The following is a 27,680-nucleotide window of genomic DNA, read 5'->3' on the forward strand; positions in this document are numbered from 1 at the left end:
ATTCCCTAAGCGGAGCAGTAAGGTTAGTGAGATTTCAGATAAATTGGCCACAGTATGTGACCATGCCCAGAAAACTTCTCACTCCGGTCACATTGGTTGGTGCCTGGGCTACCTAAATATCCTGGACTTTGACAGGATCAGGTGATACCCCATTTTAGCAAAAATGGTATCCAAAAAACGCAATCTCACCGATCTTTTCCCTGCCCCCCCCCCCCTGCCCTTCTTAACGCGAGTAACTGTGTAATGGGCTGCATTGTCACTGTTGTCCCCCGCTCATGAGAGAGCAAGTCCCTGTTAATGGAGTTCTTTTGCCTGGTCTAAGTTTCCTTTTGTTGTTTTTATTTATAAAACAGTTAATAAGAAACCTTTCTGTAGTGCTGGGTTCAGTTGTGGGCGGCTGCAGCCGTTACGCGTGCGGTTCGCTCCTGCTCTCATGATTGCTCTATTATTGTTTTCCTCCCTTTTTCTACATTAGCGGCCGGCCCAGGCGGTTGTAGGCCCATGACTGTGAATATTTGATGTGTAAATAAAGGTTTTTAAAAAAAAACAAAAACAAAAAAAACGCAATCTCCGTCTGGAGAAAATCACACTTCTAGCCTCTAGCGTGGGGGAGTGTACTAAAATGCCATCACTGACATTGAGGACTCCCTCTAAATGGCAAGTACACTCCTAATGGTGTCCTGAAAGACATCAGCAGAGCTAGAGACTCCAAAACTGAGATGCTTATATCTCCTCAGGCCCATGTGGGTGGTGAAAGTGGTGATGGCATGGGATTTGGGATCCAATATCAGTTGATGATATCCAGCTCGTAAGTCCATCTTCGAAAACCACTTCGGGCCACCCACTTCTGCCACGATATCATCTACAGTGGGCATCAGATGCCACTCTTATTTAATGGCCAGGTTAGGTAGGCACATGTCCACGCATATCCAAATCTCTCCAGGTTGCTTAGGCTTGTGTGCCACCATATTTGGAGACACCCAGGGAATCGGGCCATCAACCTTCTTGAAGATAACCACTTTTTCCAGCTTGATTAATTCTTCTTCCACTTTTGGCCTGAGGTGGAACGCCACTCATTGATGCTTCCACGCTACCGGCTGGATCGACTCATCGATATGCAAGCGTATCAAATGGTCTTTCAGATACCCTATCCCCCTAAACAGTGATGCGAACTGCGCCAATAAGTCATCCACATTTTGTTGGTGTATGAAGAGTGCGAATGCAACAAGTCTAAGGCTCAGCAACATCCCAGTGCCTCCTTTTGTGACATAGACCTTGGCCTGCGTTGAGTGAAAATTCCTGGGTAATCTTGGCCGTGAACACTCTTGCTAGGGAGTGGAGTGGTAGATCCGTAGGCAAACATTTTGTTCAATCAATTGATCAATCAATCTGGGGTTTGTATAGCGACTCTAATCACCCGCGAGGTTCTCAAGGCACTAGGGGGCTCCATAGGGTGCTGAGGTTATCTGAAAAGCCAGGTCTTGAGGTCTCTCCTGAACTGGATCAGTGTAGGGCTTTGGTGGAGGGGGAGGCCATTCCAGGTCTTGACTGTGAGGTAGGAGAAGGACCTCCCCCTGTTCTGGTCTTCTAGATGCGTGGCATGGTGGCCAGAGAGAGGTCGGATGATCTGAGGTTTCTCTTGGGTACGTGGAAGGAGAGGCGGTGTTTAGGTATGCTGGTCTGATGTTGTGGAGGACCTTGTATGCATGCATGAGGAGCTTGAAGGGTATTCTTCTTTTGATCGGAAGCCGGTGAAGGTGTTGGGTTGCGGCGGGTGATGGCTAGGATCAGTCTGGCTGAGGCGTTTTAGATGGTCTGAAGCTTTCTAAGGAGTTTTTTGTCGATTCCGGCGTAGAGGGCGTTGCCATAGACCAGTTTGCTAGTGATGAGGGCGTGTGACAGTTTTTCTGGATTTGGAGAGGATCTATGTGCACGTTTTCCAGAGTACGCGGAGGGTGTTGAAGCAGTCCGAGGGCAGGGGGGGGGGGGCCGGGGCAACAGTTGTTGTCCCATGCTGAGGGGATGGAGCCAAGGAGGAGGACTTCTGTTTTCTCGGAATTGGGTTTCAGCCAGCTGTCCTTCATCCAGGTGCAAAAACAACAGTTGATGGACAGAATGCAGAACAATGTCATACATTTACCCCAGTACAAAGATCTGGGCCTAAATCCATGTGCACGTTTTCCAGAGTACGCAGAGGGTGTTGAAACAGGCCAAGGACGGGGGGGGGGGGGGGGGCAACAGGCGTTGTCCCATGCTGAGGGGATGGAGCCAAGGATGAGGACTTCTGTCTTCTCGGAATTGGGTTTCAGCCAGCTGTCCTTCATCCAGGTGCAAAAACAACAGTTGATAGACAGAATGCAGAACAATGTCATACATATACCCCAGTACAAAGATCTGGGCCTAAATCCATAGTTTTTTTGCTCACCATACCATTCCAGTTTGAACCCAGCCATATGCAAATCAGTCTTGACCCTGTGCCTCATGGGAACAGTCCAGCCGGAACTGGCAAGCCAGGTCCTCCCTGGACTTGAACCAAGCATCCTAGGACCGGTTTCGGGGTTTCACCCCTCTTCAGCCAGGATAGCTTGATTCCAGTGGCATGGAGAGCACGGGACTCACGTCTGAGCATACCCGTCCCACTCGGGGTGACAAATGCAAAAACAACAGTTGATGGACAGAATGCAGAACAATGTCATACATTCACCCCAGTACAGAGATCTGGGCCTAAATCCATCGTTTTTTTGCTCACCATGCCATTCCATTCCAGTTTGAACCCAGCCATATGCAAATCAGTCTTCACCCTGTGCCTCATGGGAACAGTCCAGCCCGAACTGCCAAGCCAGGTCCTCCCTGGACTGGAAACAAGCATCATATGACCGGTTTCGGGGTTTCACCCCTCTTCAGCCAGGATAGCTTGATTCCAATGGCATGGAGAGCACAGGACTCACGTCTGAGCATACCTGTCCCACTCGGGGTGACAAATGCAAAAACAACAGTTGATGGACAGGTTCATCCAGGTGGCAATGGCTTTCATCACTTCTTGGAAGTTGTGTCTGTTGATGATGTGTTCCTTGGTGAGGGAGTGGATGAACTGGGTGTTGTCAGCGTAGGAGAGGATGTTGAGCCCGTGGTTTCTGACGATGGTTGCGAGGGGGGCCGTGTAGATGTAGAAGAGTGTGGGGCTGAGGGAGGATTCCTGGGGTACTCCACATCTGTTCTTTATTGTTTCTGAGAGGTAGGGTGAAGGAGTCTGACTCGCTGAAATCTGCCTGTGAGAAATGAGCATATCCAGCCTAGGGACTTTCCTTGGATGCCGGCGTCATGAGTCTGTTGGTTAGTGTACGGTGGGAGACGGTGCCGAAGTCAGCTAAGAGGTACAGGAGGATGAGGGCTGCCATTTGGCCTTGGTCAAGGAGTGCATGGATGTCATCGGTGGCGGCGAGTAGGGCTGTCTCGGTGGGTGCTACAGAACCGGAATAGGTAGGGAGGGTTGCTTTAGCAGACACCCCTCTAGAGGTTAGCATTGTGGGCTCAGTCCATTAACGTGAACATAACAAGCAGCACTACAGACACTTCTAATGAAGAAGCAACCACAATCTCATTAGCTGAGGCTAAACTTTAAGTACACGAGTAACCTTTGCGTACAAACCCAATGCTGCAGCCAATGACTTCAAGATGAATGCCAATGAATCCAAGGTGGGCGCATAGAGCCTGCAAGTGAAAAAACTGTGCTAGACTTGAGCGTTCTTGAGTAAACCCTCTTGTGCCTTCTGCACAAGACAGTCTTTCCTCTTAGAATGGGTCATGCTGCAGAACCCAGTGCACCTTCCACAATGCAGGGAAGTTCATTCTAAGCACGAGGCATCAGAAACTCGGAGCCACATGCAGGTGCAAACTTTCAAATCCAAACACCAAGAACAGCTCCTCCTAACATCACTTTATCATAAACAAAACACTCCCCAAAAAAAGGACACTTCGCTACGAATTGTCGGTGGCACAAACTTAGAGAAAACAGCACTCCTCCACAATAAAACATCTTTGGGCCTCCGACACATCCCAACACAGTACCTTTAAAGTTGATTGGAGGTAGACAGCTCTAATTTTAAAATAAAATAGGACCTTGTGCTTTTTCGGCAGCTTTGCGGACGTTTTCGCTGTGTGGAGGTACTGTGGTGATTCGTTCCCTTGATGTCTTCCTATTTATAAGGATTGATGTGACTAAATTCAGAAAATATTACTTCACAAGACAGATTGAAGTTATACCTGTCCCTTTTAATGATATTTTGGAACTCTTTGTTGTCCAACTCGAATTAATAAGGTTGGATGCCCATTGTAAATAGAACTGCTTGTGACACTCAGTGAAATTTATAGTCCTGAGGATGACCGTGTAATTTTACAGTGGTCGAAACGCCGTCGACGCTTATGTGGCCAAAAATTGACTAAGGACACATTCATTTTGTATATGTTGTTCCTGTTTTTTTACCGTGTAATTTCTGTTAGCCACTTGTCTGGTTGATGATTTGTATTGTTTGTGTTCCAGCATACTATATTGAGCGCTACTGTTTCTGATGTTTTACAATATGTAATACATTTGTAATAATTTGGTTAAAATTGCTTTTTACATATGGGCATTTCTCTTTCTTTTTTTTTATTTTGGTTTTATGCAGAATGTTAATTTGTTAGGATTTTTGTAATTTTATTAAAACAATTTCTTGAGCCTTTTGTTAGGACAAAATATTTAAAAATAAAATAAGCACAATAATCCCATGTTTATCGCCATATCTGTTGAGACGATAAATTCAGGTAGCAGGTTTATTGTAGGATTATTGTAAAATACAATAAGAAACAGGATACAGATGTGGAAGGCTGAGAGGATCAGCACCAACTCACTCTGAAGTTCTAATCCCTTCATCATCACATTCCATATAGTACATACCACATAATACTGTCTCCTCAACATCTAAGTAACCTAAGCATTCTAAGAAACACTATATAATATACACTACTACTAAATACAGCTAAACACCACAAGCTGCAAAAAAAGAACTTCGGGGCATATTAACAAGGAACAGGGAAAATTAACGCTAAGGACGCTTAGTGTTAATTTTTTTAACGCCCGCTATCGCTGGATAATATCGCCTGGTTATCACTTTATTAACAACGCTAACCGCCTAGGCGATAAAAAATCCAGCGATAGCGGCATTTTGGGAGGTTATCGCTGGTAATGCAGCGATAAAACTACAAGGATAGGGATATCCTTGTTGATAGCCCATGGTGGACTTAGCCATGTAATCCACCTCCCATTGGATTACATGGCTAAGTCTGAAAATTAGCAGACGTAAAAAAGCAGCATTAACCGTGGTTAGCGCTGCTTTTTTTGTCTCTAACAGGGTTAGTGTGAAGCTTGATAATAGGAGAAATGTCGCTTAGCGACATTTCTCCTATTATTTTGCTCTGGAACGCCCACTTTGCATCTCATTAGAGATGCAAAGGGAAGCGTAGTGAAAAAGGGTGCTAACATGCGATTTAGCACCCTGTTGTTGATAGGGCGATATTTTTATCTCCGCTTCTTTGGCTTTTAAAGCCCAAAAAACGGAGATAAAGCCCTTGTTGATATGCCCCTAACAGCTGAACTGCCGGTTCAGAGCATCGTGGGACAAGGGTGGGGTAGCGTTAGTTAGAGGGGCATTGCAACTTTTACAGCTTCATTACTCTGCTGCCTATCTTGCTTCCTTTCCCTAATTCTTTTCCTTTACAAAAGAAAATAAGGAGGCTCACGTAGACAAAACACTTTTACAATAGTTGCATTTTATCTTTAATTTGCTAATTTTTCAATTAAAAAAAACAAACTCAATCTCTAACGATAGACGTTTACAATTGATTTACTCATAGAGAGCATTCTACATAAAATATACTACATATTTTACAGAGTGCTCCCGAAACCCACATAAAGCAGGGGTATTACATAATTAAAGATCCCATGATAGAGGACTCCCTTGTCATTAGCACTCATTTTGTTAACAGGGTCTGTATTTATAGTATACGGATAGATCGGCAATAAGGGGCATATTTACAACGTGGCGATAAAAAATTATCGCCGCTTTTGCGGCCGTTTTCGGCCGAAAAGCGGCGATAATTTTATCGCCTAATTAGCAAGGCCACGCTAACGCGTGAAACCTTGCTTTAGCGTCAGGATTCCTAACGCCCAACTTTGCATCTCTAATGAGATGCAAAGTGGGCGTTCCTGACCTAACATGACAGGAGAAATGTCGCTAAGCGACATTTCTCCTATCATCAAGCCCCACGCTATGAAGCATAGCGTCAGGAAAAGTAGCGATAACCCCTGTTATCGCTACTTTCCTTACGCCTGCTTCAGGACTGACTTAGCCACGATATCCTATGGAAGGTGGATATCATGGCTAAGTTTGTGAGTCCCTATCAGCAAGCTAACGTGAGATTATCGCTGGGTTTCCAGCGATAATCTCACGTTAGGCAGTTAGCGTGAGGATTTTTATCGCTGAGGAGATCAGCGTTGCTAATAGCACGCTATCTCAGCGATAAAAATCCACGTTACCCGGCGATAATTATCCTCACGCTAAGAGCGCTAAGCGATAATTATCGCCGGGTGTTGCTGATATGCCCCTACATTACCACATGAAATATTAAAGATAGCGAGTTGGAAATCGGCAAAAATTATAATTTGCACAGAAATTTTTCTCTAAAAAAAAATACAATTTACATATATTCATTTTAAAACTGTATGGAGCAGCCAAAGCTATCTCCCATTAAACATAAAGGCTACAGATATAATGCCATCTGGAAATTGGTTATGCCAGAATGCACAAAATGTGACAAAGCAGGCAGCTTCTACACATATTCGCCACTTTCATCAAAATCAGACTGAACTTTGTGCTCTTACCTGTTCATGATCTTTCATAAATGCAGTGAAAAAACTCAGAATGATATCCAATAAAAATACAATATCACAACAAATACTGAATCCGAGCCAATTAGCGCTCATTAGAAAATGGTCAGAAAAGAAAGCGACTCCAAAAGGGGTGAAGAGAATATTAAAAACAGTCAATATTGCAGTAGCCAGCAGCCAATAGCGTCTGTAAAAACAAAAAACAAAATACTCTTGAAAACATAATTCCAGGTGAGTCCAATGAATAGATATTAACCCCTTCACTCCCGGGCACCCCAAAAGCAAAATATTTACTTTCCAATGTAATTTACAAACATAATAAACAGTGCCTATGATTTAAGAGAGTCTCTGAGCTGGACAATTCATTGCAAGCAATAAGGCCTTAGCGCTCTTACGCTGCAAAAGTTCAGGCATAAGAAGTAAGCACATAGGGGCATATTATCAAGAAACGGCGTTAAAATTATCGTCGCTTTAGCGGCAGAAAACTGCCGCTAAAGCGGCGATCATGGGCTTGATAATATGCCGCAGAGAATTCCCATAGAAGCCCATGTTCTGGTGTCAACATGGGCTTCTATTGGAATTCTCTGGGGCATATTATCAAGCCCATTATCGCTGCTTTAGCTGCAGTTTTCTGCCGCTAAAGCGACGATAATTTGAACGCCGTGCCTGATAATATGCCCCATTGAGTCATAGTTTCATACTTTGCATTATGGTATTTAACGCTTTGATTTTGTCATTATGAATACATAACTATACATTCTATATAGTATATGAAGAACAAGAATGGATGAGTTACTCTTGTTCATCATGGCTACATTTAGGGGCATATTATCAAGCACGGCGTTACAATTATCGCCGCTTTAGCGGCAGAAAACTGCAGCTAAAGCGGCGATAATGCGCTTGATAATATGCCCTGGATAATTCCAATAGAAGCCCATGTTGACACCAGAACATGGGCTTCTATGGGAATTCTTACAGGCATATTATCAAGCCCATTATCGCCGCTTTAGCGGCAGTTTTCTGCCGCTAAAGCGGTGATAATTTTAACGCCGTTTCTTGATAATATGCCCTTTAATTGTTAACACCGGCACTTACGGCATTCTGCCACATGGTGGTGCTGTTTGTTCATTTTTTAGAGATGAGCATAAAACAGTTGCTTATTAATTAAATATACATTAAAAATGGCTCAAACCTGCTGTCCACGCCATTCTTATAGATTTGACAACCTTGAATAGTCAGAATTCGCACACTTGTAGGAGTGTGATGGTTAGTAGTTGTGTTAGTACTGATACTAGCAGCTGGCATGGGCACTGGGTGATGTAAGCTGCAGTGGCCTCCTGATGATGGCCCTAGCACTCATTCTTTTTACAAGTTTAGCACTGGCTATGTTGGTAGGCTTGACAGAACAGTGGGTTTGTCCCCAGCAGAAGAGAACTATATTGTCAACAATCTGACATTTACTCAAAAACAATCTTTCCCTAATTGTGCTGGCTTTTCATGGAAGAAACTGTATCTCAGGTAGAGGACCTACAAAATAATAACATGTTCACTTGTTTTAACTCTACACTTATAATTTAAGGACATAGAAGATCTAGGTTTCATAAGCAGAAAAAGGACCAGTGCACCAAAACTGGAGGTCTGCTGAAAGACAGAAATAATGGTAAAATGGGGAAAAGCATGTCAATTGTGGATAACAGTTTACAGTAACACTGCATCGTTGCATGCATAAAGATTAACAAGTTTACAGCAGTAGACCTGAATACCATATTCCTAGTAAGCATCTGTGACTTTCCATTTTCACAAGAGTAAATATATAAGTGTATATTTGCTAAGGTGAAAATCTGCAGAGCAAGCACAAATGTACTTCTTAGAACTATATTTTTCTTTTAGATTTGCCACCCAGGGATAATTATTTTGCCTTACACGAAACGTTTATCAGCAGGTGCCATCATGCGGCTCTATCTTAATTCCGTCCCGCCCCAGAAGTGATGACAAATATGTGTCGCCCCTTCATGTTGACATCAGTTTTTTCTTTCTTGGTTCTGTCCTGCCATGGGACGTTGAGCTTAATAACTGATCAGATGGGACAGTCTGCATATGTCTAAAATGGGGTCATTTTAGAGATATAGGAAAGAGTCCAATACATGGAATGAGAGAGGCAGGAAGGCGGGAGGAATCTGGAGTAGATAGCATATGCACCAAATAAAGCGCTATCGAAGGTAAGTAACTTGTTCTTCTGATGGTTACTTCTAACCAGAGATGTCTCACCTTTTGAATGATACCAAAACAGTACCTCCTATGTTGATGGCTATACAGAATGGTTAAAACAAAAACGTCTTGCTGGACCGACTTTGCAAAATGCCCTCCTGTCAGACCTGGCTATCACAGCCGAAGTGCTTTGTGAACATATGAACTGATGTCCAAGTTGCAGCCTGACGGATATCGAAGACAGGTACTCTGCGTGCCAACGCAGTAGTAGCTTCCCTGGCCAAATGAAACTAAAGACTTTTCCCATGCGTTTTCTCGACCAGTGCATTGCAGATCATATTATAGAGGAGTATCTACCATGATATGGTCCTTTTCTCAACCGCCTTACCCTTCGTTGCCCCAGTAAACCCCACAAAGAGCTGATCATTCACCCAAAAGTCCCTGGTATGAGTGATGTAAAAACACAAGGCTCTTTTGGGGTCCAAGCAGTGAAGCCTCGCCTCTGATTCCGAGGGGTTAGGTGGGATAAAGAATGCAGGAAGAGTAATGGATTGTCTGACATAGAAAGGCATCATAAAGGCGTCACAAATTTTGCAGCAATGTTGCCCTAGTCCGCAATACCAGTTTGTCCGGGAAAAAGGTGTACAGTGGATGAACAGACAGCTTGAAACACATTCACATAATGAGCTGAAATTATTGCCTTGAAAAACTGTTTTGAGAGTCAGTAGGAGCAAAGGACAACTGTGCATCAGCTCAAATGGTTCAACAGATAATGAAAGTGAGCACCAAATATGAGCCAGACCTTTAAGAAAACGCATCACAACAGGTGACTTAAATAAGGAAGGTTGGTTCAGAAAATGCAAAAAAGGCCAAAAGGGTCGACAAATAACCTTTAACAGTGCCCACTGTAAGTCCTTGCTGGGCACATAAAGCAAAGCAACCAAAAACGTTGCCTGTAATGAATCTGTATGGCGGGGTAAACGTTTTTCATAGATAGACACATGGTCACTAGAATGACATCCACTACTTCAGAACTGAGATCGCAAGCAGTTAACTGTCTGCTCATTCTTCACGCATGGAGGAGTAGGTTAATCAGGCCCTGGTGCAAGATGGTGCACTGCTGTAGTGACAGAAGGTCCTCCCAAATCGGCTGCCTGATCTGAGGACAGATGCTCATGCCCAGACTTTCTGTGTCACACACTCTCCAGGACCAATACAGAGCCAAGTGATGACTTGGGCCCCGTTGTTTCTAACCTTCTTCAGTAATCTGGGAATGAGACTCAGAGACGGGAAGCAATACAATAGAGGTGCATCCTTACCACCATCAGCTTTGGGTGGGTAGGGAAAGGGCTCCTCCACTGTTCGAATTGTGGTCGAGCAGCCACCACTGCAGGTTTTTGTAGACTTCTCTAAAGCCCTTGGTGCTCAGCCCACTAGGAATTCAGATTCCACCACAGAGTCCGCTTGGCCAGCTTGCGTACGTCGCAAGCAGGGTGCAGGAGGCCAAGAAGTGTCAAAGCCACTCTCACTGAAACACATGACCAGCGACGAATTTCGTTGCGCGCGCAGCATCGCCAAATGCGATGCAGCGCGTGCAACAAAATTTGTTTTCTTTATTTTTTTTGTAACTTACCTGCAATCGGCCGTATGCCGCATTTTGCAACCCCCCACCCTGCCCCTCCTCTGCCCCACGTCACCGCCCCGGTAACACGCCCTATACGGGCCGTCGCTGCACATGACAGGGGTGAAACATCAAGATCATATCCCAAATGTCCTGAACTTGTTGAACCATAGAGAAGGCCCAAAACTGAACTGCATTCAGAATGACTCCGATGAAGATGATCCTCTGCGAAGGAGTCAGGTGTGACTTCAATACAAGATGTTAGGTTGTTCCTCAGTGCCTGAAGATGGTCCACGTCTGACTGTGGCGAGCCCACCATCAACAGTCACTCGATGAGGTAGGGAAAAGCTGGCATTCCCAAACTCTGAAGATGTACTGCAACCACCGTCATCACTTTTGAGAACAACCGAGGGGCGCGGGTAAGGCCGGAAAGGAGGATGGAAAATTGAAAATGCTCCTGGTCCACATTGAACCGCAGGTAATGCCTGTGAGACTACAGGACGAAAATAGGAAAATAGGCATTCAGCAGGACCAGCACTAACATTCAGTCTCCTAGATCCATTGCAGATAGTACTTAGGCTAACATAACCATCATGAATTTGTGCTTTTTTCAGGAAGAAGTTCTGGGAGCAAAGATGTAAAATAGGACAAAGGTCTCCTCACAAATGGTCCTCTGACAGTCACTCTGATTTACGTAGAACATGCAGCATTTCGGAGAGGACTGGCAGGGTATATCATGGCTGCATGATTTGGAGCACCCATCTGTCAGATGGCTCTGCCACACATGGAAGAGATATCTTATCCTGCCTCAAACAGAATGGCCATGTACCACAGAGTGCAAGCTAAAGTGGTCTAAAAGCTTGAGAGGGGGTTGGGCAGGATGCTGGCCGTGAGTGCCTGGATATTGTCAGCTGGATCCACGACCCTTGCCTCAAATGACCCTGGCCTCAAAAGGACTTGGGGGTCTGTTATGAATGTATGCCATCGCATTGTCTTTTAGCTAAGCCCCTTCAGAAGCTTAAAAAGGAGTGAAACTGCTGCAGATACTACTTCACAGACATAGAAAGACAGAGAGAGCATGCTGTGGACCTACTTTCTTTGAAGCATTCCAGTACGACACCTGCTTTGTCTCCATCAGTATATTCATCAGTGATGTTGGAACGTCACCCGAAAAACATGTGGATCTACTCCACGCATGCCGCCAAAGAACCATGCTGATATCAACTGCCCTGACAAGGCAGTCAGTTGTCTCTAAACCAGAGTGGGTGGCATACTTTGCTGCATCCTGACCATCCTGTAAGAATTCTCCTAGACTGGTGTGATGTTCATCCAGGACTGTCTGCAACATCTTGCTTACTTATATCCCACAATGCATGTAAGTTTCGACCTAGAAGGTAGCTGGCATTCACAGAGCAAAAGGTGAGACTGGCAGAAAGTCTCCATATGTTTGATTCCCTATCAGGGGGCACTGTAAGGAAAGATTTGGGGTTGAATCTACTTGTGGCCATCTAGACCACCACATTTTCAAGCGTAGAGTGTTACGTGAGGAAAGTCGGGTCCCCTGGGGTAGGTCTGTGTGTCTTCTAGACACTTGCCTACTTGTCGACAGGCAAGAGCAAGATTTGGCCCAAGTGCCCATTAACGTGTCTGTTAGGTCTTCATTAAATGGAAGTAGTGGTTCTGTGGAAGCTTGCCCAGTTTGTGAGACTTCCATCAGAATTTAGTCTTAACCTCAAAGCTGGCAGTTGCATGTCTAACGTTTTAGCATCACACACAATGACCACTACAAAAGAGACAGATTGTTCAGTGGAAGTGCAAGGGGAGAACGTAACCCAGTGTCAGGGGAGGTGTTCAACCCACTGGCTTCCTGTATCTCCATATAAAAATTGTCATAAACATAGTAAAGTAATGCACAATCCTCGTCATCTCCTTTGTTGTCACCCAGACCCTGATAACTATGTTCCGAGTCTGAAGGAATGGGGTTCTGAAATACTTGTGGATGACTCCTGGGCAGCATTCTATGAGAATCAAAATGAGGTTGGGCTGACTGCGTCAATAGGTTGTGGAGGATGTGACTTTGGTTGAGGTTGTGTCAGGTTCATCTCAGAGTTTGACAAAACAATTGTGTCCTACTCCAGCAACAGCAGTGTCAGGGCCAGCTTCAACGTGGCAGAAACTGTAATGGGTTCTCTTGCTAGGGTCAGAGTTGGGTTGGGCGTCAGCTTCAGAGTCTGAGCAGACCCCACAGAAGGGTTAAGCGGCACAGACGGCCTTAAGGCCGGCTCCACTGAATATAATCCTTCTTGAGGATTTCATGGATCCTTGGGGCCCCCAAGCATGCTAAAGGGAGCCAGAAGGGTGGCAAGAATCCAAACATGACATCCTCGAAAGCCTCTATTTTTTGCAGCATCACCAATGGACCCAGAAACTCGGTATGCATCGGGACGAGCTGTGGAGTTAGTTCCACTGTGGAACATTGGGACTGAGACCTAGGGGCAACTTGATGTCCTCACGGCCTCTCATGTTCAGAGTGATGTGAATAAAACAAATCCCGCTTTGTCTTATTATGCTTTTTGTATGACTTGAACTTACCTGAAGATTTACAGTGAAAGAAGATCTTTGGAGTGAATGGCGTCAGGAATGGGAACAGGTTCTAGAACTCAATTTCGACCGGGATCAGTCCATACGCACCTCTGGATGATGTTCAGCGACATACAGTTTTGCTTTGTGGTCCCTGATAGCCTTGGGCTTCATCCAGTCTCTGTCCCACAAGACTTAAGAGTCGTACAAATACCCTAGGCAAGAGAGACAACCTTAGTGCTGGTTTGTCACAAAAAAGTTTTTAAGTCCCTACAACGTTAAAAACTTGTTTCTCCCGGTTTTCTCAGCCGGACTTCTCGGGTTCCAAAGTGCAGGAACCGTGAATTGGGGATTCTAACGAAGTACCACGGGTAAGGGAGTGAGGGGATCATCAGTGGTTCCATTCGGTACTGAGAGCGTGAAGGAGTGCAAGGGGAAGGGTCCAACAGGCAGGAGCAGTGTGTTTAATACCCGCTAATCACCGGTCTTTGCCCTCCTCCCAGCCCACCCTGAGAAGCGTTCACGTACCTGACTGAGCCACACTCCTCCGGGAGTGTGGCTGGGCGCAGCACAAGGTCGTTGGCCTCCTGGCTCTTCCCGTCTCTGGCCTTTCTTGGTCCTCGCAAGTAGTAGCAGAGCCTCGGCGACTTGCGTCTGTGATTCTCTTCCCCATGCTCTTCGGACGGTGTCTTCTTCCTCGTCTTGTCTTCCGGGGTTTGACCACACCTCCTTTGACTCGGGAGCGACCTTCTCGTTCATTGCTTCTGGGACTGTGACGCTATGTCCGTGGGCGGGGCTTTCTAGGCAGGATTCCCAATTAAAGGAGCCTTGGTGAGCGCCGGCTGATTCCTCCGAAGTTGCGGGCTCTCTTAACCAAGTCCAGTCCAGATGTTCCTCTTGCGGTGGAGAAAGCAAAGGACCGACACCCTGAGGTACACTCCACCACTCTTGGGCATCGTCAGTTCCCTCCAGAGACACGAATGATTCGTGACACACCCCCCTCCTAAGATTCTCTCTGTCGGGGAGAGGGAATATCCGGGACAGGAAGTCACTACTCCCATTCTCAGTACCCTTCCGGTGTCTCACGTCAAAAGAAAAAGGCTGTAGCTACAGGAACCATCTGAGCACTCGGGGTTATGCCCCATGTTCCTGCTCATCCACTGGAGGGATGCGTGATCCGTAAACAGGGTAAAGCGATTCCCCTCCAGGCAATACCACAGTTTGTCCACGGCCCATTTTACAGCGAGACATTCTTTCTCGATAGTAGGGTACCGTTGCTCACGGGGAAACAATTTCCTACTAATAAAAAGGATGGGGTGTTCCCTGCCTTCAGAGGATAGTTGAGATAAGACATCCCCCAACCCACAGTCTGATGCATCCGTATGGAGAATAAACGGCTTGGAAAAGTCGGGGGAGGTCAGAACAGGGCTGGTAGTGATGGCCCTCTTCAACTGTTGGAAGGCAGTGGTCACGGTGTCAGAAGGATTCAGCAGATCTTTGGTTTTGTCTCCTTCGGAGAAGGTCCATGAGGGGTCCTGCGACCACCTTCTCTTCTTGTGGGGCTATCACCCCATTCCCCAACACATAGCCTAAATATCGGACCTTTTGGAACCCCACCCGGGACTTCTTGGCGTTTACGTGGAGATCCGCTTGTTGTAGCGCACCTAGGATTTCTGTACAATGTCCCAAATGCTCCTCCCAAGACGGACTAAACACCACTATATCTTCTAGATACGCGGATGAAATGGTTTGGTATTCATGGAGTACCGTGTTCATTAGCCTTTGGAAAGTGGCTGGTGCTCCGTGAAGTGCAACCGGGAGAAAATAAATTCGTACAGACCATCAGGGGTAACAAAGGAGGTCTTCTCTCTGTCAGTTTCTGCCAGTGGGACCTGCCAGTATCCTTTAGTAAGATCTAACGTGGTGATATATTGTGCCTCTCCCTATTTTTCAATTAATTCGCCTATCCGGGGCATAGGATACAAATCAAACTTGGAGATTGCATTTAAGGCCCTAAAGTCCATACAAAACCTGATGGAGCGTCTGGCTTAGGGATCAGGACGATAGGGGATGAACATTCGCTCTGGGATGGGCGGATGACTCTCATCTCCAACATGCGTTTGAACTCTTCTCAGATGGCCGTTCTCCTGGTGACCAGTGTTCGGTACGTTTGCTGTTTAACAACCTTCCCTGGCACGGTCTCAATGGCATTTTCCGCCAGTGACGTTTTCCCAGGAATGTCTGAAAACATAGGGGAGAACTCCTCTAGAACAATGGACAGGGCTTGTCTTTGTGGGTGTGAGAGGGACTCGTTTATCACTAACTGGTTGAGGGTATCAGAGTGACCGGTTGGCGCTGGTAGGGTGAGGTTAGCAGATTTAGGCAGTTGACCTAGCCATTTTATTAGCAGATTGATATGGTAAGTTTGTACCGGGACGGTTTCACTTGGACTCGATAGGAGGTTTTCCCAACCTTTTCGACTATCCTGTGGGGGCCTAACCACTCTGCTTTTAGTTTACTGGCAGAAGAGGGCAACAACACCAGCACCCAGTCATCTATGGATAGCTGTCTCCATTTCTTTCCATTTTCGTAAAAATGTTTCTGCCTTTCTTTCTTTCTTTCGTTCCAAGTTGGAGTACGCAAGGTCACCAAGTTTTCCTATGTGAGATTTCGGGCTCTGAGTGTACTCAAAAAACCCCTGGCTTCATCGGCTTCCTCCTTTTTCCAAGCTACCCTTGTCATCTCCAGGAGTGTCCTCGGTTGCCTTCCGAACAACATCTCGAAGGAGGAACACCCGAGGCCGCTCTGGACCCGGCTTCTTATGAAAAATAGTGCGAGGAGAAGGAGCTGGTCCCATTACCTTCCTTCATTGTTCAGCATTTTCTTGAGTGTCAACTTTAGGTTCCCATTATACCTTTCGACAAGTCTGTCAGTCTGGGGATGGTATATTGACATCTTGAGGTGTTTAAGGTTTAAGGTCCTGCACACCTCTTTCATGAGGCGTGAAACAAAAGGTGTGCCTTGATCAGTTAGGATCTCCCAGGGAAATCCCACTCTAGCGAAGAGCTCAATGAGTCTTTCAGAAATATTTTTGGTGGTGGGGGCCCTTAGGGGGAAAGACTCGGGGTACCTAGTAGAATAATCCACGATTACCAGCACGTATTGATGCCCCTTTCCGGTTTTTGGTAGAGGACCTATCAGGTCCATTCCTACCCTCTCAAAGGGGATGCTTATGACCGGTAGTCAGGGGGAGGTCGATAGGGGTTCTTTTTCTGACATGTATTAAATTCTTGACAGTTTTTTTTAATGTCCCTGTAAACCCCCGGGCAGTAGAAATGTCTCAACACGCTCTGGGTGGTTTTCTCTGTCCCGGTATGACCTGCTGTAAGATGTGAATGTTACAGCAAACAAATGAAGGACGGAATGCTGACAATGCAAACATTCTGTCCCAGTCAAAAGATCGGGGTTAAATCCATCGTTCTTTTGCCCACTACGCCACCCCAGTTGGACCCAGCCATATGCAAATCAGTCTTGACCCTGTGCCCCATTGGAACAGTCCAAACCGAACTGCCAGGCCAGGTTCTCCCTGGACCAGAAACAAGCATCCTGGGACCAGTTTCAGGGTATGTCACCCTTCTTCAGCCAGGCTAGCTTGAATCCAGTGGCACAGTGAGCAAGGGACCCACGTCTGGGCATACCCATCCCACTTAGGGCGAAAAGTGTTACAGCAAACAAATGATGGACGGAATGCTGACAATGCAAACATTCTCCCCCAGTCAAAAGATCTGGGTTAAATCCATCGTTCTTTTGCCCACTACGCCACCCCAGTTTGGACCCAGTCATATGCAAATCAGTCTTGACCCTGTGCCCCATGGGAACAGTCCAAACTGAACTGCCAGGCCAAGTCCTCCTTTACCGGAAACAAGCATCCTGGGACCGGTTTCAGGGTATGTCACCCTTCTTCAGCCAGGCTAGCTTGAATCCAGTGGCACAGTGAGCAAGGGACCCACATCTGGGCATACCCATCCCATGAGGCACAGGGTCAAGACTGATTTGCATATGGCTGGGTCTAAACTGGGGTGGCATGGTGAGTAAAAGAACGATGGATTTAACCCAGATCTCCTGACTGGTGGTAAATGTATGATTTATTCACCATTCCGTCCATCATTTGTTTGCATAGCACTTTTCACCCTAAGTGGGTTGGGTATGCCGAGACGTGAGTCCCTTGCTCACTGTGCCACTGGATTCAAGTTAGCCTGGCTGATGAAAGGTAATACTCAGAAACCGGTCCCAGGATGCTTGTTTCTGGTCCAGGGAGGACCTGTCTTGGCAGTTCGGTCTGGACTGTTTCCATGAGGCACAGGGTCAAGACTGATTTGCATATGGCTGGGTCTAAACTGGGGTGGCATGGTGAGCAAAAGAACAATAGATTTAACACAGATCTCTTGACTGGGGGTGAATGTATGATTTATTCAGCATTCCGTCCATCATTTGTTTGCGTAGTAAGATGTGAATGGGCAAAAAAGAGTATCTGCCCTTGAAAAGCCCGGGGCACTACCAACTGAGCGTTCTCCTCCTTGTTTCCTTTCTATACAACAATCCGTCTTTAGAAATAAACAGGGGATAGGTCAGGGGAAGGTTATTACTCTTGTTTTGGGCGGCTTTCCAGGCATTTTGCAAGGTAGTATCATTGGTTTGGGAGAACCTGAAGTTCCTGTCTAGGAGCCACGGTTCGGGGGTGAGGAGGGCTGTCTGGGGTTTGCTCTCGGGATTAACCTGCTGGGCTATATTCCTTTGGGTGTGAATGGTGGTAAGGAACGGGCTAAGAAACTCTGGATGGTCAGTTCCTATTATCGGGTCTTTGGGGAGGTTTCCCACGACTCCCACCCTTATGATCAATGAGGACTCACCCGCAGGGATAACACCTACTTTTGCTATGGGGTAGGGTTTGATGCCTCCATGAACGCACCTTATATGTACTAGGACGCTGGTGATGAGCAGAGATGTCTCAACAAGCTCCCCATGGATTACTGACTGTCGACACCCTGAGTCCAGCAAAGCCCTATCCCATCGTCCATTCACCAGTACACTTACATGGAAAGCATGTCCCAGCTCTGCAGTGTATAGAATTGACTTCGGGATGTATCTCACTTCCATAGGCCCATCGGAGGGCTTTCTAGAGGGGCAGAGACTGGCAATGTGGCCCCAATTGCCACATTCGAAGCATTGAGAAACCCGTGGAAAAGGAACCTCAGGCCTGTGGGAACATGTTTTCGTAGGATCAGGTATGGCCTGGCTGTAGTTCCATTTTTCTTGTCTCCCTTGTCCGGGGCGTCTGTGTTTTTCTGGTTCCCCTGAAGGAGTAGAAAGCTGGGCGCGAGAGAACGTGGTAGCCAACTCAACCCTTTGTTCCGTGGTGAGATGGGTATGTTGCCATAATCATCTTTGTGTGTTGTATGGTAAAGCTTCCAAATACTGTTCCAAATAGATACGGTCCATTATCTTCTCCTTACTGCTTCCCCCTGGTTTAAGCCACTTGTCTGCAGTGACCTTAAGGCAGAAAAACAGGTTCCTGGGGTTTTCATCGGGGGTTCCCTTTTCCCTCCGAAAACGCACCCTGTATGCTTTCGCATCCAACCCCAAATGATCCAGGATTATGGTTTTGATTCCCGAATACGGGGTATTACCAGTAGCACTGGCTACCTGGTAGGCGTCCTGAGCCTCTCCAGTAAGCTGGGGTACCAAATAAAAGGGTTATTTCTCCAGGGGCCATCCCCAGGCTTGTGCGGCCTGTTAGAAATTGAGGAGGTAGGCGTCTGTATCTTCCCCGATGAGGTACTTCTGTAAGGATATACCCTAATGTCCTGTGTCTGGGAGGCTACCTGAATCTGCTCTTCGGCTAGCTTCTGCAGAACTTCCATCTGGGCCGCCATTGTATTCTCCAATATGTCCCGGTCTGCCTGGGCCGAGGTCAATTGGCGCTCTACGGCCAATTCTAGTTTATTCTGTCCTTTTATCAAGTGCTGTATCAGGGTGTCCATTAAGTCTGTACTAACGGATGTTTCCCCATCTTCTCCACCAAGATGTGAGGGATCAAACAAAATGACTTCCACTCTCAAAGTTCTTTCAGGTTTTTTATTTTGTTTATATATGTGGTGTTTGTATAAAGCCAGATTTCAAAACAAGAATAATGCTTCTTATTCCGGTTAGGTACTGTTTCTTTCACAAGTTCGGGTCAGCTTTCTTCGGTGGCTCGTCTCCCGGTTTTCTCAGAGAAAAAAAAAAGTGCAGGAACCGTGAAACGGGGATTCCAAAGATGTACCACGGGAAAGGGCGTGAAGGAGTGCAAGGGGAAGGGTCCAATGGACAGGAGCAGTGTGTTTAATACCCGCTAATCGCCGGCACTTCCCCACCGCCCAGCCCACCCGGAGAAGCTTTCACGTACCTGACTGAGCCACACTCCTCCGGGAGTGTGGATGGGCGCAACACGAGGTCGTTGGCCTCCTGGCACTTCCTGTCTGTCGCCTATCTTGGTTCTCGCAAGTAGGTGCATAGCCTCGGCATCTCACATCTGCGATTCTCTTCCCCGCGCTCTTCGAACGGCGTCTTCTTCCTCATTTCGTCTTCCAGGGTTTGACCACACCTCCTTTGACTCGGGAGAGACCTTTTCATTCATTGCTTCTGGGGCAGTGATTCTATGTGTGTGGGCGGGGCTTTCGAGGCAAGATTCCCAATTAAAGGAGCCCTGGTGAGCGCCGGCTGATTCCTCCGAAGTTGCGGACTCTCTAACCCAAGTCCAGTCCGGATGTTCCTCTTGCTGTGGAGAAAGCAGAGGACCTATCCTGTGAGGTACACTCCACCCCTCTTGGGCATCAACAGTTCCCTCCCGAGACACAAGTGACTCGTGACACAGTGCGAAGCATAAATGTGACACCTCCAGACACCCTTGACAGAACATTCCTGGACCTGTGGAAGATTGGAAGAGCACTGAACATGCTGTCTGAGACTCAAAACAAGCCTAGAAGACTGGGCCTGTTCTCCCTCCTGTACCCAGGACAAAGAGGTAGACTTCAAGGGTCATAAGGCTGGCCTCCTGTTCAAGCTACTTGTATTTAACAAGCTGCAAGAGGGGTTTCCTGAAACTGCTCAGTGGCAACTGGACCTAGATTGAACTCTGCCTGCCACCATGTGAGTCTCTAAGTGCCTCCCCTGAGATCCCGGGGGACTTTAGAAGTGTACTCCTGGGGGATTGGGACTTAGGGAACTAAAGTCATAAGATAAAATCTTTGACCAGGTCAAGCCTTGGTCCTCCTGGATTTGTCCGCCGCTTTTGACACGGCGGACCATTCTATTCTCTTGTCCCGTGTCGAGGCGGCGGGCATAGGGGGACAAGCACTAGCCTGGACAGGCTCCTTCCTGGCTGACCGCACTCAGGCCGTCCATTTGGCCGAATTTTCCGCTCCACCCCGCAGGGTCCAATGTGGTGTCCCTCAGGGCTCCTCTCTCTCCCCCTTATTATTCAACCTTTATATTTTCCCCCTTATCTTCGCACTGCAACAAATGGAGGTCACAGTCTACAATTATGCTGATGACCTCCAACTCATTTTTAATTTCTCCTCCTCCTCACTAGCTGTTACTGCCTTCCAGTCCGTCATGCTGTTTATCCGAGATTGGATGAATGCGAACCACCTCAAACTCAACCCGGACAAAACAGAGTTGATTCTGACGGGTGGCAGTGGCAACCCTTGGACTTCTTCCTTTTGGCCCCTTTCCCTTGGCTCACCTCCCACACCCTCCCATTCAGTCAAGACTCTTGGCATCATACTTAACCATCATTTGACACTCCACTCTCACATTAGCTCGGTTGTTTCTTCTTGTTTCTTTACATTGCGTATCATTAGGAAAGTATCCCGGTTTTTCTCTTTCTCTGCACTTAAACTGATTGTAATGGCCATGGTTTTATCCAAGATCGATTATGGGAACATTATTTATAATGGTGCCCCCGGTTACGCACTTCAACGTCTTCAGATGGTGCAGAACCAGGCAGCTCGTCTGATACACGGCTTACCTAAATTTCACCATTCGTCACCCCTTCTCATCGCCCTTCATTGGCTCCCCACTAAGCAACGGGCCCTGTTCAAACTTGGCTGCCTTACCTTCCAAGCCCGGATGGGCACGGCCCCTGCCTTCATAAATTCCGCCATTATCAACTACTGTCCTTCCAGAGTTCTTCGTTCATCCACCAAATCCCAATTAGTCATTCCTCGTTTCAAGAAACAAAGATCAGGAGGCCAGAAATTTGCGGTGCTTGCGCCCACTTTCTGGAACACCCTCCCTCTCCATATCAGACTCTCCCCTTCCTATATGGAGTTCCGTAAGGTCCTCAAGACTTTCCTGTTTAAGCAGGCCTTCAGCTTATAGTCCTCTGTACTCTCCTTGCCCAGGAATCCCTCTAGCGCCGTGAAACTGCATTGTGAACGTGCGCTTTACAAATTTTAAAAAATTCAAAATTTAGAGTATCCAACCCGCGCTCCATTGCGGTCAGTGTCAAATTGTGCATAGGTCCTTCTCTACTGCAACTATTGAATATCGTTTGCACTTTGTGCTTCTTGAAGCTAATTCTACTTAAAACGTAAACAATTCATATCTTCGGTTCCCCAAATTGTTTCTTTTTCATTTTGGTGTCATTTAGTTTATTGAATTCTACTCTAGTTTCCAGATTCAATTTGAGATTTTTATTGTTTTGAATTTCAACTTTATTACTGTTTTAGTACTGCATAAATACTTTAAACATTGCCTACAAGTTAGGCCTGTCCGCTCTGTCCCACAGCTACCAGGGGTTGAGCTCAGGTTAATTTAGTGACTTTGAGGGTTAACCCCGACAAAGATTGTAGTTATTACCCAAGATGGGTACCTACCCCCATCAACTAATACTCCAATTTCATACACCATCTTTTCACCAAGTAGATATATTTCAAAATCCAACACAACTTTACAAGTGCCCATAAGTTTTCTTGGGAGGTTACATCCCATTTTCACCATCAGAACAAACACTTTACACTACATGCACGATTCATATCTACCAGTGGAGAGGCTCACTGTATCAGTGGCACCACCCACTTCAACCAGCAGTACCAAACAATGCTAGCAAAGGCTTCGAAGCTCTCACTGCCACTACGGGAAGTAGGCAAGTTGTTTGTTTGAGGGTCAAGAAGAATCCTGGGTTTATGAGTGAAATGAAATGTTAATTTTTAGCTTATAATCTGCTGTTATTTCATACAACTCATAAAAACCTAGCAAATCACCCAAAAGTGAAATAAAATGGTCTGCGCTCACCCAGGACATGTATTTTTTTAGGTTGAGCATTCAAGACCTCTGGTATATACTTTAGTATATACTTATATATGTATGTACTTTGTGGGCTCTGGAGATCAGCCCTAGGACTTGTCTGCTTCCGCTTGGGGACTTTTTTTCAGTTCAACTGCCTCTATTTACCTGTCTTGATAGAAAAAGACCAGAAGAGGTCAGTATAATACCAGAATTGCTTTCTGCTGTGGAACTTTTTATTTTTTATTTTTCTGTCAACTGCCTCTATTTAACTTTCTTGATAGAAAAAGACCAGCAGAGGTCAGTAAAATACCAGAATCACTTCAGCATTCTCTAGAGTCAAGGCAATAGAAATTGTCTCCCACGAGCACCTGTAGACGATAATATTTTTTTTAAATCAAGTATTTTCAGTGATATGACCACCGAACGCCCTGAAAATCAGAGCTTTGGACTATACCCTTTCCAGCTGAAAGGCAATATTGCTCTCCATGTGTTCCCATACCTGGCGTGTCATGCAGTTTGGTGCTTACCTTCCCTCCATGTTAACCCGTTGTGTGCCCCGCCCTTTCCCCGCCCTGTGCCGGGCGTTGAATTAGCGGGCGGGGTTCATGACGAGATAGTCTCGTCATGGGCACAGCGCAACCTCGGCCCATGACGAGACCATCTCGTCATGGGCACTCAAGGGGTTAAAGAAGGATAAATTACTAACGTGTAATCCTAGTTCTCTTCCAGAGGTAACTTCATCAAAGTCATAAACACTGAATATTCCCATGTTCCCGCCCATGTGCGGGGACACCGGAAATAATAAAAAATATATATTAAAAACATATATATATATATATATATTCACTTAAAAAAAACATAGGTTTCACACATGTTATAGTTAGCTGGGCATTTCCCTCGTAAAAAAACAATGAAATTTCCCGTTATAGTTAGTGCAGGCAACTATAACTCACGCGACCGCAATCCGCTGCTGATGACGTCAGATATTACATCACTGTATTTAGACACTTATTTACCCATGTCTTCTTCCATTCATCTTTAGCTATACATATATTTAATTTTTTTTTTTTTCAGAAAGACACATATGTCATCAGTGATGTAATATCTGACGTCATCAGCAGCGGACTGAGCAGATTTACTCCAAACCTGCAAAAGGCACTTCATGGACCTTATGGCTACCTCTCTGCCAAATTTCACGTAATTCTGTTCAGCCGTTCGGGCTGTAGCTGCGACTAAAGTCCCTATGGAAAAATCCATGGGGAAAACGCGTTTTGGGACCCCCCCTTTTTCTCGGCCCCCGCTTGACGAATCACCCCGAGACTTTCAGGGTAGGAGCGGAGCGGAGCGCCCCATTAGTTTTGAAAATTTCGCGAGGATTCGTCAATCGGCGCCAAAGTTATTCAAAATAGAATTTTGAGATTTCCTATGGAAACTCGGTCCTAACTATAACTATCTACTGGCGACCGCCAGTAGATAATATATATTACCTACTGGCGGTCGCCAGTAGGTAGTTATAGTTAGGACCACGTTTCCATAGGAAAACCTCAACATTCTATTTTGAATAACTTTGGCGCCGGTCGACGAATCCTCGCGAATTTCTCAAAATAGGTGGGGCGCTACGCTCCGCTCCTACCCTGAAAGTCTCGGGGGGATCCGTCAAGCGGGGGCTGAGATAAAAGGGGGGTCCCAAAACGCGTTTTTCCCATGCATTTTTCCATAGGACCTTTAGAACGAGCTACAGCCCGAACGGCTGAACAGAATTACTCAAAATTTGGCAGAGAGGTAGTCCCTAGGTCAAGGAAGTGCCTTTTGTAGGTTTGGTGTAAATCTGTTCAGTAGATTCTGAGAAAATAGCCTTTAAATCAATATATATATCTGAGCCCGCTTACGGTACGCTTACGGTACGCTTACCGTAAGCGTACGGTGGCGTGCGCGAGCGCGATTCTGATTGGCTCTTAGATCTTAGTAAACATTCGAATCGGCCGAAACCAGGAAGCGGCGGCCGCCATTTTGTCTCTCGCACTGAGTGTTGTTTATCAAACATGATGGCCAAAAACATGTTACGGGGCTGTTTTGACAACTCCCTCCCACATAGTCATGTTGAGGGAGTCCACAAACATCCCCCAAGAGCAAAAACGGTTTTATTTTTTTTTCGGCAATCTCGCGGGGTACGCTTACCGTACGCTTACCGTAAGCGTACGGTAAAAAAATAAAAATAAAAAAAACACTATCCACACTTACCCCACCCCCTGTGCTTTTGGTGGCCGAAGGCCACCAAATGTACAGGGCTTATTAATAGGTAAAAAAAACTAAATTTTGGCAACATGAAATTATAAAATTGAAATAAAAAAAACACTATCCACATTGACCCCACCCCCCTGTGCTTTTGGTGGCCGAAGGCCACCAAATGTACAGGGCTTATTAAAGTTGATAAAAACCGTGCACGGAACGAACTGCGTTAAGTGGGCGCGCACGCCTCGAATGGCGTAAAGTAACTTAGCATTTAAAAAACCGTACAAATTCACTGAAAAAACCATAGGTTTCACACACGTTATAGTTAGGAATTAGCATTTAAAAAACCTTGCAAATTCACTGAAAAAACCATAGGTTTCACACATGTTATAGTTAGCGGAAATTTTACTGATAAAAAACCAGTGAAATTCCCCCGTTATAGTTAGTGCAGGCAACTATAACTCACGCGACCGCAATCTTCTGCTGATGACATACGTGTCTTTATGAAAAAAAAATATTTGTAATATATGTATAGCTAAAAATGTATGGAAGAAGACATGGGCATATAAGTGTCTAAATACAGTATTAGCATCAGCAGAGGATTGCGGTCGCGTGAGTTATAGTTGCCTGCACTAACTATAACGGGGGAATTTCACTGGTTTTTTATCAGTAAAATTTCCGCTAACTATAACATGTGTGAAACCTATGGTTTTTTCAGTGAATATATATATGTTCCAAGGATTCCCTCGCCTCCGTGTGAAAAGTCTTTAAATCATGGCGAAAGTCATGGCACCACAGCAAGGTAAGTAATTTTAAAAATTAATTTATTAACAAACCATTGTGCAAAAGTGAGCAAAAATAGGACGGCCTACGCGCTTCGGCTACCACTAGCCTTCGACTGGACCACATTTATCATTTTTTCCCATACCAATGCAGCCCACCTATAGGAGGCTAAACAATGCAATAATAAATCACTGCTTTTGTAAACACATGATGAATATATAGACCACAGGAGGGCAAATGACACTTGAACTCTTTTTAATGAGTAAGACTCATGAAAAAACTGCAAAGAAAGCAGACATTGTTAGCCTACAGGCTGCATTGTAAACCAACAACATAGAACATGAAAGCAATTGTACAAAAAACTGGCACCGTGCCTTTAAGGCAGCCATGACCCCTAGCTTCCCATCATGCCTCAGGGGTGACAGTTAGGTCAGTTGTTCTTTGTGGAGACCCGAAGGTCAGGGCATACAGATATATCTTAACACCACAACAGTCTCATTTGCCTGGGGAGGTGGGTAATAGTCATAAGCAATGAATAGAATAGCAAGCCCATCCTCCACCTGCAGGCAAATGATAAAGAATGACCCAAACCAACAAGCAGAATAAATTAGTTGTGGAACAGATTCCTCAAGGAGGCCGGAACTACTTGGGTATCTGCTCTGGTATCAGAATCAAGACAATGTCTTGTAAATGTATGTTCAGATCTCCAAGTGGCTGCTTTACAGATCTCGGAAATTGATACATTGTTAAGCAATGCAGCAGTTGTTGCTTTTCCCCTCGTGGTATGCAATTTTGGTCTAGACTAAAGAGGCTTCTGTGCTAGCTGATAAGTATGTTTGATGCATGAAAATATCCACCTGGAGATGGAACGTTTAGAGGCTGGAAAACCTGTCCTGATCGAACCGTAATCGATGAACAGTAGATCAGCCTTCCTAATAGATTTAGACCTCTCCAAGTAAAAATTTAAAACTCTCTTCAGGTCTAATGAATGAAGAGCCCTATCAGCTGGAGTTGAGGGATTTGGAAAGAAGGTCGGTAGCAAAATGGTTTGATTCACATGAAAATCCAAAACCACTTTCGGGAGAAAGGTGGGGTGGGTTCTCATAACAACCCTATTGAGGTGAAAAACAGTGTAAGATTCTTTTGAGCAGAGGGCTTGGATTTCGCTCACCATGCGAGTTGAAGTAATCGCCACAAGGAAGGCCACCTTTTTCAGACCCTGTAAGAAATCCTTTACGACCTTCAGTTGGAAAAAGGAAGGCTGAGAAGGGGAATGCCTATACGCCGTAATGGCAGCTAGATGTAAATTAATGGAAGAGAATGAAAAATTTCCTAGCTATCGTAACGGAAAGTTTCAATTCTATTAAGGACTCGGAGGCAAGGATTATGCTATTCTTTCTCCACTTTATTGAATAGCAGCCATTTTAAGTTAACAAAACCAAACTACTATTCCCATGGAACATAGGGAATACAGAAGAAAACAATAGAGTGTCCATAGGTAGAGCGTCCTCTCTCCTCTGCACCAATCACAGGCTCCGGTATGGATATAGTCCTCTGTTTCCATCCATTCCCCCTCTTTCGTCACTGTAGGTCAGCCAGCCAGGAGGATTTATGAATCTTGTTTACCAGCATCGCCTGAAGAACAAAACAGACTATAAGCGACAGCCATGGCAAAGGCTTCACCTGTAGGGGAAACAGTACAACGAAGCAACAGCAAACAACCGATTGTAAATAAGACCAAAGAAACTGTTACTTATCCCGATACGAGGGTGGGAAGGTATCACGGAGAAACGAGTACCCTGGGTGGGATAATCCTCGCCTCCGAGTCCTTAATAGAATTGAAACTTTCCGTTACGATAGCTAGGAAATTTTTCATTCTATGTCAGGACCGGAGGCGAGGATTATGCTCGTTTAAAGCTTGCTCCCTACCAAGTGAGCCATATCAATAATCGGTTTAAAGTAAAACCGCTTAAAGGTAGAGTCTGAAGACCAGTCTGCTGC

The 27,680-nt window shown here is 45.7% G+C and overlaps 1 protein-coding gene across 1 annotated transcript in view; it reads right to left on the minus strand.

The window, feature by feature from the left end:
* The window catches only part of LOC146817937 (uncharacterized), a 1,667,073-nt gene that overhangs the window by 1,456,522 nt on the left and 182,871 nt on the right, over window positions 1-27,680 (minus strand). Inside the window, exon 2 of the mRNA XM_085609716.1 lies at window positions 6,920-7,112. Coding sequence (XP_085465842.1) covers window positions 6,920-7,112 — 193 coding nt within the window. The remainder of the gene's footprint in view (window positions 1-6,919; window positions 7,113-27,680) is intronic.

This window comes from Triturus cristatus, chromosome 6 (assembly GCF_964204655.1).
Source record: "Triturus cristatus chromosome 6, aTriCri1.1, whole genome shotgun sequence".
NCBI classification, from domain to species: Eukaryota; Metazoa; Chordata; class Amphibia; order Caudata; family Salamandridae; genus Triturus; species Triturus cristatus.